This window comes from Belonocnema kinseyi, chromosome 5 (genome assembly GCF_010883055.1).
Source record: "Belonocnema kinseyi isolate 2016_QV_RU_SX_M_011 chromosome 5, B_treatae_v1, whole genome shotgun sequence".
NCBI classification, from domain to species: domain Eukaryota; kingdom Metazoa; phylum Arthropoda; class Insecta; order Hymenoptera; family Cynipidae; genus Belonocnema; species Belonocnema kinseyi.
In genome coordinates this window covers 12,447,808-12,460,885 of record NC_046661.1, presented here as the reverse complement: position 1 = coordinate 12,460,885, position 13,078 = coordinate 12,447,808, and the positions used below count along the sequence as shown (strand labels likewise).

General features: G+C 33.8%; 1 protein-coding gene across 3 annotated transcripts in view; it reads left to right on the top strand.

The window, feature by feature from the left end:
* LOC117172423 (zinc finger protein 521-like) overlaps window positions 1–13,078 on the top strand; it is a 151,946-nt gene that overhangs the window by 91,104 nt on the left and 47,764 nt on the right. For all 3 annotated transcript variants that reach the window (XM_033360345.1, XM_033360344.1, XM_033360343.1), the window contains one exon: window positions 6,514–8,027. In XM_033360345.1, coding sequence (XP_033216236.1) covers window positions 6,514–8,027 — 1,514 coding nt within the window. The remainder of the gene's footprint in view (window positions 1–6,513; window positions 8,028–13,078) is intronic.

Below are 13,078 nucleotides of genomic sequence, written 5' to 3'. Positions count from 1 at the left end.
TTATGATATATAAAAAAAATACATTTTAAAAAATTATTAATGAGTTATTTATTTCAATCAAATTACCTTGAATGTGAAATTCGTTGATCATTAAAATAATATTATGATTTGATAAATGTTTTACATTTAAAAATAATAACATGCTACAAAATTTATAAAATATCCTAAATGTCTATATTATAAATGTGCTCGTATATAAATGACAATAATTTGAAAAGGATTAATTATTTAATTTTTATTAAATTACAAGAAAATTAAAATTTTATTTTTATTTGAAAATTTGTAAATAAATATAAAAAGCGTTAAAAAAGGACTTTTAAATTATAATTGAAATTTTATTTAAATTAAAATAAAATGATCTTAAACTTATGTGAATTAATAATAAATAATTTTTTATTTTGATACAAGCATAATATTAGTTTGACAATACTAAAATATTTACATTGAATTTAAATAAGTAATGTAACAATAAATTATTAATGAATTATTTATATTTCAATTAAATGACCTTGAACATAGAATTCGATGATCATTAAAATATTTGTTCCTCCGCATATAATAAGTTACCTTTGAATTGAAACTTATCAAATATATAAATAAAAATATAAAAATAAAATATAAATAATAAATAATACTATCGTATTTTAAAGAGAATGTAATATTACTATTCATATAAATTTTGTATAATTAAAAAAAATTACATTAAAATTATAAATTTACTTTTATTAAAAAATTTAGTAAGTATGAATAAAAATGTTTAAATATAAAAAAATGCAAATTCAAAAAAAAATTATACTAAATGTATAAAGTGAATCAATAAATTGTATTCGAGTTTTTTAAGGAAAATTCAAATCAGATAAAAATATTTTCAATAATTTATTTTTTCAATCTTCTACATTATTTTTTGACACATCTGAAATATTGAAAAATCTTTCATGCAAAAAAAAAATTAAAGATAAAATTCATAAAAGTTGATAATAAAAAAGAAAAGTAAATCACTAATTTTCTTTTAGGTTATTTAAATGAATATTGACTATATTCTATATGAAGATATATCATATGATTATTAAAATAGTTATGAAAAAATAAAAATTTACTTACGAACGTTGAATAAATTTTAACAATTAATCATAAATAAAATTGAAATAATTTGCAGCACTTTGTGAAACATGCCATTGCTATTTGATAATACACCAAAAACACTAAGACGCATATTTTCTACTATAATCAAGGAGATCAGCGTGGCCAAAGATAAATGAAAAAATACTTTCTACTCACGGAGTCTAATACAAATACATACATTATGATTTATAATATAGTAGTGGGGTGGCACCACAAAGCGGTTTACGTGTGGGATGCAGACCTAATGTTACGTAATAATGAAAATGTACATTGCTAATTATGAAAAACCATAAAATGGTTATAAAACTAAATTATATGCTTTATAGATTATCTCTTATGATAATGCAGAACATTAAAAATTTATGATTTTATGCGTTGAAGAAAGATGTCGTCAGTCGCCATAAAATACGTGATTAAATCCGCTATGTAAGATTCAGCCTCCATGCGCTACTAATGGAGGTTACGAGTTTTTATATACAGGATTTTGCAATCGTTAAAGTAGTAAATTATTATCAATTCTCAAAAACCTTAGATTTGTTGAAACAATATTTTTCATCAAATTTGTTAGTTTTTCTTTTCTTCTATTTATATTCGTTTACCACGGTGTGCCTGAACGAACTTCAAATGAGGGTGACAAGAGAAGTCTGATATGATTTTTGGTTTTCGTCCTAAAATGATTCAGAAACAATTTCCAAAAAAAATTTAAATCATTCTTAGAGCCGTTTTTTATTTTTGCTTTTTTAATGTCAATTTTTTAAGTAATTTGAAAAAATGTATTTATTTTTGAAATAAGTTATGTTTAAAGTACAAAAATTATATTTAATATTTTTTTAATATAAATCTTCTAAAATAAGTGCAGGGGGTCTGGGGTTCGATCCCTGAGTCGGTACCAATGAAAATTTTTCTATGTTCGGTAATGAACATTCACACACATCCGCTAACATAACACACCAGGCCTGTGCTTCTAAACTGTATGTCTAACTCATGACGTGAGAGGGATCGCTTTCCCACTTCAGCCTGATAAGGAGGCTTGCTGATTGCATTGCTGGCGAGGATCATTTTGTTAACCGGTGACAAGGAAGGTCGTCCCTTGCTTCACTATAGGTAGGCCTGGCACCTGAGAAGTATAGTCTCAGAATGTTGGTCACAACAGAAAGTCGACGAGATCCAAAAAGACTCGAAGAAGATGGCCGGATTCGGAGTACTGCCTTGAAACTAAACACGGTCGAGGTCGTCGAGTTAAGAGGTCGAAGATCGCGCTAGGTATAAACCTCTTCGGCAAAGAGGGGTTTCGCCAAATTCGTTGATTCCGGGTGTGCCTCGTTGGTTATAGAGGCGTTCAAATAACCGCGTTCACTGAGACGATGGGGCTTGGTCTCAGGGCGGCGTGTAATGGCGCGTATCTTCTTTTGCCATGAGTTGAGTCCCATCCAAATAGTCTTTCTGGTCGCCCTTTCAAATCTCCGTCCCGTTTCAAGAATTTATCACCGTTATCTGACCAAAAAGGTTTGGGGACGCGGAGGTCCCCCAAGCAGTTTCGGAAAGAACTTACAGGGGATGGTACCCTAGGGGCATCGCACTTTAATTTCTAACCTAGCTTCGATCAAATATCGATGTACTTGATCGTAATGCGTTCAAAGGTTTGAAGATGCGGAGGTCCCCCAAGAAATTTTGGAAAGAAATTAACAGATTCCTTTGATCTACTTTCAATTAGTCTTTAAGTCCTAAAAATGACTGAAGGAGCTATAATATGGATAGCTCTGGTAGAGCCATGGAACATGTACATGAGTTAAAGTTGAAAGCGAGTTCAATATTCCGTAAAGTGTTCTTTATTCATCACAAAAACACCCTAGACGTAGAGAGAGATAAGGAGACAGCTAGTGACTTTAATGGAGGTGTCGGGTAACGTTACTCGAAGCATCGAGAGAGCAGAGTTGGAACGAGTCTGCACATGCTGAGTGCCGTGTGAAGGCTGAGTGATGAGTATGGCTGGAACACGTGTCTTTATGCCCGAGAGCGTGGAGCGCACGCCAGAGCTCGTCTGGACTCTCCTACTCCGGTTAAATTAATTTGCTTTTCTTTAGAATTCACATTTTCGCTTGAATTAAGGACTCGAAACTTTTAAAAGATGTTGAAATTATGGTATAAAAGGAAAAATAATGTAATAATATTATTGCATTGGAATTGGAATGGAAGCTTCTAATGTGTCCCCTAAGGGTTTACTTTTTTCTTGTACCTTATTCCCTATTCCTTTACACACCCCTCACACACTTACTTGGTGGTGGGAGGGGGACCTACAGTTTATGGTGGATTCCGAACCAAGTAGAACAACAGCTTAACCTTTTTCTCTAGAGGTACCGCTTTCATGATTCTGCGGAGATACTACCTTGCTAGGCTAGTGTTCACTGCATGGGCCGCTGAGGCTCTTCCAGAGTACGAGGCGGGAGTCGAACCCGCAAGCCGACGGAGTGGGTCCAATGCCTACGCTTTAGCCCCCACGACTATCGTCCCCATTCTGTAATATTATTATAATTATATTCCAACTTCCTCGTCTATTTATAAGCTTTTCTTCTCACAGAGTGGTCACCGGACCGGGAGAATGAAACGAATGAAAAAGGTTAAGCATTATACATTTCCCATTATTTCCAATCGGGCACTTAGAATTTGGCACGTATTGGCAGCACTTTCGTATGGCGGGAATGATTTAAAAACAGTTATTCACTTTTTTGGAATAATATCAATTTTAAATAGTATATATTACGAAAGAAAGTAAATAACAATTTTCTAGATAATTTTTACCACATGAAAGTGGTGCTAAGATAAAAAATGTGCTAATAGTATTATACATTGAAAATATAAAATCAGATATGCGATGAAAATAAAAAAGTTGATTTTATATTAGTGAAAGCAGCAAAATTGTTTTGTTTGTTTTATTCTGCGCTCTTGGATAATTTATTATAGTGAACATTTTGTAAAGTTTTATAGGTTTTAAAATCGGTTGAGAATAAAAAAAAAATTAAACGAACCTCTTAAAAACGTGTAACTTCAAAATATCGATTGAAGTATTATTTTATTATTTAATAAAATTCCAGACTGTTATTTATTGAAAAAGTTAACTAATTAAAAAATACTATTAGAGATAAAAGATTTTTTTATCAGGAAGAGGTCTCAATTTTTAATTCTTAGTCATTATTAACATATAAATTCATCTTATAATAAAAAACTTTCTAACAATTTAACTTTCTAAATTGAACAGTAAATTTACTATTTTTTATTATTCACAAGGTAGCCACTAAAGTTGAAAAAAAAAATTTGGAATCATTTCCTGGTTTTAAAAAATGTACACAGAACAGAATAAAACTCAAAGTTTAAGTTTTCAAGTAAACAACTTTTTTATTCAAAGTATTTAAGATTCGACTGAAAATTAAACTATTCAAAGTGGAATTTTTCTGAACACTAAGCATTTTTAATGTATAATTAAAACATTTAAAACCAGCTATTTCGAGTTAAAACGTTCCGTAATGTATGTAAAAACTACAAGTCGTCTAGACCCTTCTTCTAAATAAAGCATTCAGAATTGTACAATATGGATTGAGAAGCTTTTAACTTTGTTTATTTTAAAACTATGCCCTGTAAAATTTAAGTATGAAAAATGTACATTTTTAATCTTGTTGCGATTTAATTTGAGTAAATACAAGTTCAGAAACTTTAAAAATAACGTTTTAAAATTCGGGCTCCTAAGCTGCTTCATTCTAAACTTAATTATTTTTGTAATTTTAGCATTTCAAACTCAGTTTAAAAAAATTGTAAAATTTTAAATCAAAATCTTATCTTTTCATATGTTAAATTAGTAGAAAAGCGTTCATGCAGTTATATGAAAGGTTATGAATTTATGATTTTAAGATTAGGCTTAGGAAAACCAAATTATTTTAAATATTAAAAATTGAATATTTTAAATACTTAAAACTAGAAACTTACAAGAATTTGAAAGTTTCAGAATATTGGCGCCATCCTAAGTTCTATAATGATTCCAACTGTTTTCAATTGGGTATCAATTATTCTGAGTTAGAGATTGAGATTCTCACTACATCATTTTGATATTGCTATAATTATTTACAAGTAGTTTTTTACTCATTCAAACAAACAAATGTCAACAATATGAATATAAAAAGAAGTAAATAAACGTTTTACAACAATATACCCGCTAAATCAAACTACTACTACCTACTTGATAATCACACTATATCACTGATATATCCGTAAAACGGAATGATTTTTGCATGTTGGTATAACCCAGACACTATCGATTTTTCACTCAGTGTACTCAGTGTACTCCGGCAAGTAACGATTCCAGGTACGCTGAGTCTAAGGTGTTAGTCGTAGTCGAACTCCCATCTTCATCTACTTATTCCGCCTCTAGGTGGGATTGGCTCGTATGTCCTAGACAGGAGTGGTCCACAACTCGCAGTCCCAACGTTGACTGGTTTCGGCTCACACAAGTCCAGTTAACTGCGTCCCTTCATCATTTAGGATATTCCGAGGGTATTTCCAACGAGAGAAAACTTCTTCCTCTAGTCCCTTGTTGTTATGTGGATAAGGGTCCATGAGGTCTACGGCAATTGCGTCCCAAGCGGCGCGTGCTGATCGTGACCGCGGTGTATTCAGATATGTTGCATATGCTGGTTCATAGCACGAGCACAGATGACACTCGGAGAAGTATCTTTGGATATTCCGGCTCATGTCGGGCCAGATGAAGTATTTCCGAATAGCCGGCATTTTTTCTTCTGCTCCTGGATAGCCAGAAAGCTGGGCGTCGTGATACTCCCAGATGAATCTTTGCTGGAGGTGTTTTGGAGCGGGATGTAGCCAGCTTATGACGTCATTAGGGAGGCCACAGGGAATGTTATGATCCAGACAATGATTTGAAAAGAATCACGCTTTCTCCGCTGTTTGTCTTGATTGGTCCTGAATCCGTGAGATTGGGAAGAAATAGGTGATGACATCTCTGGATCCGGGTAACGAGATCAAACATTGGACAGATCGTTATCTTTCCCGGGGCATTGCTCGATATCAAAAGTATATCAGCTAAGGAAAACTTATCACCGGGTTAGCTTATCCAGGTTGTCCTTTTGACGTTCGAACCACGTGATTCTCTTGCTATCGGTACGGAGGGTAAATCGCTCCTCCTCCAAATATGGCCGGAAATGGTTGATCGGCAAGATGATGGCAAGGCATTCCTGATAGATGTTAAATAAAAAATTCATTTTTAGCCAATTTAATTTAAATTTGATTGGCTAGTACAATTCCTACGCATGTGAGATATTAATATGACCTGCTTTGTATTCGTGAATTTCTTATTTAGTAATCAATTATTTGTTTTTAAACTTTCAGAAGAAAAGTAAATTTGACGAGACATCCACACAATGCGCAAGTCCAATCTTTGAAGAACAGAATAATAAAGAAAAGGTTCTCAGCCCAACTCTGAAGAGCTCGTCTCAAAAGATAATTAATTTCACTGACATTCCTAATGCAGAAATAGAAATCAAGGATAATTTAAACTTCCGCTCGAGAATCTCCAACTGTCCTAAATTTCGACAGAGTGCAAGGCGTGGAAGAACGACTGAAAGGCGAAAGGCGTACACGCGTCGCTGGGTAGCCCGCAAAAAAGCTTTGATAGCCGCTTCAGGTAACAATTCTGACACTGATTCGGGTGCATCTGAAAATCAACTCTCTCCAGTCCAAAAAGCTCGAGCGAAGTCCAATGCCGAAAAGGAAGAAGAAAAGCAGAAGAAAATCGCCAGAGCTTTAAAGAATCTGGAAACCAATATGAATGATTTCAAGCGAGGATCTGACTCCGATGCGAGGCGCAACCTTCGCTCTCGAAAGTTGAACGCCGAACGAATAAGGGAACAAAAACGTAAATCACTGATAAAATCAAAGGATAAAGTCAAAATTAAGACCAAGGGGAAAGAAATGGAAAAGGAGAATTTTTCAAGTCAGCCTCAGACCGTTAAATCTGAGTTAAGAATTGGGTACGCCACATACATTGTAACATCTACTCTTGTTATTTCGGAACCTGCGTACCTCAATAAAGGTCCGAATGACTCTTCAAACCCAGAAAAGAATGAAAACACGGACATTATTGATGCAGTGCAACTCAAGAGAGTCACGCCCGTTTCTAATGCCACCGCAGATAAAAGACTACTCGAGAGATGTCTGAATATAGAAGTAGAGGGAACTGAACTTGAAACTTTACAACGCGTTCAGGTCGACTTGGCAAGCTTTGTGGAGAAGGACATGAAGGAGAAACTCTTCTCAGAGAATGGGATCTTGGAAGAGTTAAAGGCAAAGACGAAGGATTCTTACGATAGCCTGGACCAGCAGCTGAAAACAATTGTAGTAAAGGCGATTAAAAAGAATTATGAGACATCTTCGAAAAGTGATAATCCAGAGCTGAACGAAGATGTTAGAAAGAGTAAAACTATATCTCCGGAGTTTGTCCAAGCCGCAATGCACTCCGCTGTCTTTCAGCCAAAGTTAATTCTGACAAGACTTGATTTTTCCAAAGTTCCTTACAAGATTAATAATGTAGATATTCTGCAAAGAAAACCCGCAATTCTAGGAAGTGTCAGTAAAAAAATAACATCCATAGAGTATGAAGAAGAAAATAGTTTGAGTGATAATGATGAACGTTTACAGATAGCCAGTTTGGAGCATGTGAAACCTAAGAAAATGCTAAAGCAGCAGGTCGAGAGTGTCGAGTGCGATACAACCACGGCGCACCAGGATCTACAAAATGTGGATCAAAATCATCTGAATGAAAATGCAGAGATTTCAGAAGAACAAGAGGTTTGGAGAAATATGCAGAATTGCCAGATCCAGGAGAAGAAGAATATAAAACACAGGTAAGTAACTCTAGTTCTCAAAACCCTCGTTTAGTGGGTCCCGATATTTTTATTTGTATCGTAATTTGTTGGCTAGCCTTGTAAAATTTCTTGCCCGAACAGGACCGTGGTCCAATGAGGAAATCCAATTAGAATGCGGGACTATGCAAGTGATAACGTTGATTTCTTTGTTTTCAAAATAAAAATTCTAGTTTTTCAGGGGCTCGAAATATCAAAGCAGTAAAACAAATTTTTTGTTGAATTCGCGGCTCCACTGCAGATTGCTCCAGTTGTTTTTCTATCTGTATTCAGCTCAAAATCACTTTAACACATTATTCAGCAGTGATGATGATCCTCAATTCGTGGCCGAATTTTCAGAAGCTTTCCGCAAACGGCCTAACAGATGTGGTGTCAATCACACACTGAATACGTGATGCATTCTGTCCTGTCCTGCCAATCTTCTGGTTCAATTGATGCAAATGCGTTTGATTTTTTGATCCATCGTTGATTGTCGGAATTCTATGGATTGAATTTAAAAGCAATATAGGTCATTTTAAAGGAAATTTGGTTTGCCATAAGGTGCTCAAATAAAAAATTTTATTAACATTTTTTTTATGCTGAAAATACAAAAAATGTAAAAAAGTGCTTTTTCCCAACTCGTCAAACTATTCTCATAATATGAGATACCCCAGGAAATAGCTAATAAAATGCAAAATAAAGTATTATTTTTAATGAAAAACTTTATTCATGTTTCCGAAGTATAAATTTACTGCTATTTAGATATATTTAGTTTTTGCAGCAGTCACGAACACTTTTTTAACCAATTTCCCCCGCGCAGCCACAGGTTTTTAAAAACCACAGGTCTCTCATATCATGAGAACCACAACGTGCAACTACGCACTTGCTATGCCTGATATGTACAATGAAAAACTTCAACACTATCGATATTTTCCTATTTAGTTATTCAATCTCGCATCACTCCAGGCAAACTTTACTGTTAAATACTGAATAATAAATAGGCTTTAAATATATCCCTTCCAAGAACTCGACCACCATCGATTTTACAAAAAGTTCGCCTATAATCTTTAGAAGCCCAATGAGAAATGGAATATACCACGAAATTACTCTTTCTGCAAGGGCTACAAGTTAGTGATAGAACCAACAGAGTGGGTCTCTTAATTTAGCTGGTACCCGGCTATCTCATTATACGAGAATATCTCATATTCGAGTACGCTCCTCTATGTATTTTTTTTTAAACTTGTAGATTTAAAAAAATTAAAATTAAATAGATGCGCATTTGTATTTACTTTAAAATGGGCCCAAGATAGCATTAGTGGCATCGCAGCAGTCCAACAATAGTCCAGGGAACAAAGATCAAACAGGTGCCTTTTCACCACAATATTTTAGAATGTAAACGATTTACGCAATCATGTCATGTCCATGCCTTTCATGAAGACTTGTATGTTTGCAAGCCAAAATATGTGATCCGAGCGAGTTATGCAATGTTCAAAGTTGATGAAGTCATGTTTTTGGGAGATTGCGATCAAGGTATTCATTTACGGAAAAAAGTTTAATTATTAATTGATGGCGTTAAAATAATATATTATACCACAAGGACACGAAGTTCAAATTCCTGCACTGCGCGTCATGATGCCTGAGGCGAATCCGAGGGCATCATGTCGCGCAGTTCAGGGCTTTTAATGTCCTGCCCGTGTGATATCTACTATTTTTTGTATAGAGCCGGTCAGAAGTACGTTTACTGAAAAACATATGAAAAGCCAAATATAATCTCCCTTTCTAAATAGTTGATATCACATTTTAACTTATATTCATTGACACACAAAAACACTGATAAATTCCAATCAAGTAGCTTTAAGGTTATATGCAGTGCTCCCAACACGGGTGCCTTGTGTTACTGCGCATACGATCCCTGCGGCGCTTTATTGCTGCCGTTCGTGCGCTTATTTGAAATGTTAAAAAAATAGAACTTTTAATTTATTAATAATAAAATCAATATCATTACATTTTAATATATGAAAGTGGCAAAAGCATGGTTTTTTATGTATTCTGAGCATTGGATTAAAAATTAAAGTGAGTATTCAGTAAATAACCGTATACAGTAAAACATTATTTTTAATTTACTGAATACTTATTTTATTTTTTAACCCAATGTTGAGAATACGAGGTGTGTTCAAAAAGTAAGGTGACTTTTCAATTTTCGCGGGCTACGTACATTCATGTTTTAAATTTTTTGTTTTGTTGTGTTGGTACACTCGTAACAATCATATGTTCACAGTTTTGACTGTATAGCTCGTATTGTTTTTCTGGCAGAGGCGTAAAAGGTTAGAAGGGTTTGGTGTGCTCGGCGATTTTCTTCTTTCGAAAAAAATGGAGCAAAGAGTTTGCATCAAATTTTGTGTGAAAAATGGAATCCAGTGCTCTAAAACTCTTGAAATGTTGACAGTTGCATACGGTGAGTCTACTCCGAGTAAGAAAAATGTGTATAAGTGATACAAGCTATTCCAAGAAGGCCGAGAGGATGTCGAAGACGAACCTCGCCCTGGACGTTCCAGCACGTCAACAACAGATGAAAACGTTCAAGCAGTGGAAGAAATGGTGTTGAAAAATCGCCGAATTACCATCAGAGAAGTTGTTAAAGATGTTGGCATATCGGTTGGCTCATATAATGCTATCTTTTCGAACGTTTTGGGGATAAAAACTGCATCGCTGAAAGAACTCAAGGCTATACCACAAAATGATTATCAGAAGTGCTTCGATGATTGGAAAAAGTGTTGGCACAAGTGTATTATATCTGAGGGGGATTACTTTGAAGGGGACAACATAAATATTGAGGAATAAATTAATATTTTTTAAGAAAACCATAAACTCACCTTATTTTTTGAACACACCTCGCATATAGAAAACCACATACGTAATATTTTAAAACATTAAAGTATACTTATTTTTAATCGCTAAGTATAAACAAAAAATTGTATTTTCTAATATTTCAAAATCGGTGATTACTGGCAGGCGGCAGTCTAATGTATCGGTGTGCACATTAAAAATGTTTGCTCCCTCTGCTACAGAGGGCATGCGCATAATCTTACGATTGCACAAATTTGGTAGGTCGCACATTGAGATTGTTTGATTTGTTCCCTCACAAAGTAATAAAGAATGGCCGACATGAAAAATGTAATTGTTATTGAAAAAAGTATATGCACATCTATTAAAGTCTCGGAAAATATGTGCTTTGTTAAGCTGAAAGTATATGCAAAATTTTAGCTGAAACTAATAAATAGTTTTTGAGATAGTTATTAAAAAAGGTGCTGTTTTTTAGGTGGGGCTAACTTTATGCAGCCAACCGCAAAGCCATACAAGTAGACAAATGTTAGCCCTAAAGAGTTATAGTGACACGTACGCTTAACCACTAATTGAGTTTTGAGTATTAAGAGGACTGTGTACGTGGGCTTTTGAAGACATGTCGTTAAGGTGTATTTTCTCCGAAAGTATTGTGAAAAAAATGACTTATGTGGTATTTCTGGATTATCAAAGGTGAAATAATGGTTATCATATTCAAAATATGATTAATCAAAGTTCAGTCAGTAACTACCGATCCTGGCAGCCAAATACCAGAGAGATCTTTAGGCATGCCCACGCTGTTGTACTCACTGCAATGCATACCCTTTACCTCACCCCGGAAAGTTGCAGTGCCCTAAGGTCAATATGTCTACGCTAACTGGAATTCACATCTGGCACTGCTCTCAAGAAAACCTTCTTAGGTTCACTTCTGAATTTTCTCTATAGCCACCAATGAAATCAACGAAATTTTAAGTTCCCAACAAATTTGCTAAAAATACTGCTTTGACGTTCAACGAATTTGCGTGTTTCTTGAAATTCTGATTTGAATGAAATATACTTTTAGGAGTTACTTTTCTGATGAAAAATTGCATATAATAATTCTTCAAAAGTAGGGTAACTTTGACCAAGCCTTTTTTTGATATCATTATCAATTACTAAAACTTGACAAACCACGCAATTTTTTTCAATTTTTTTTTTCTGAAAATATTTCAACTGCGATTGGCTGTCGAAAACAAATGGAATAGCTTCTATATTTTTTATCCGGAACATTCGGGGTTACATTCAATCGAAAGTTGCAATTTGTGCATGAATTTGAAATGACAATACTTTCTGTACGTTAATTGGGGGGGGGGGGGGGGGGTACATTTTTTGTATTATAACAGTTATTGCACTCGTAATTTTCACGATATACAGCTGAATTTAGTAAATAGTATTAACTTATCAGTGATACTAATTGTATTAAAATTGTCAGATGAATTAGTTGCGAAAATAATGTTTAGAATAGCGGTTGATTGGGACCAAGGTCGGTCGCAGTGTATAACGGTGAAGTGGGGGAAGCTGCTCCCGCCTGGTAGACGCTGGCACGGAAATTGTTTTTTAAAAATATTTGGTAAAATTTCTGAAATATTTTAAATCTCAGAATCTTCTAAAGTTTCTAAATGTCTAAACTGACGCGAATTTTTCTTAGAATTTTAAAAAATCTGAAAAACTGTTTAATACTTGCTATAAAATATTCCTGTTTTTTTTCTTGGAATTTATAGAAATTTCTTACAATGTTTTTATATCTTTTTAAATTTTCTCTACAAATTAATTGAAAAAAATCCTAAAGGCTGATTATAAGTTTTGTGTTATGAAAGTTATGAAGGTTGATTTAGAAAACAGATGGGGGATTCGTAAGTTATTTATTATTTGTTTTATACAAAACATCGAAGACTTAGTAGAGTCATGGAATATTGAAAAAACTTGTGGAAAAATCATTTAATTTTGTATATAATGACAGGGTCTTAATTTATTGAAAACTCGTTGTTTTGTGGTGGAATAATGAACTATTCTTACAAATTATTTCGCATTTTTCTTAAATTATTGAATATAATTAAATTTATTGAAATATTCTTACATGTTTAAAAATCTTTTTAATTTTTCTCTGGAAAAGTCATGAAATATAAAAAAAAAAATGCTTGAAAAAATGGAAAAATCATGGAATTAAAAAAAAG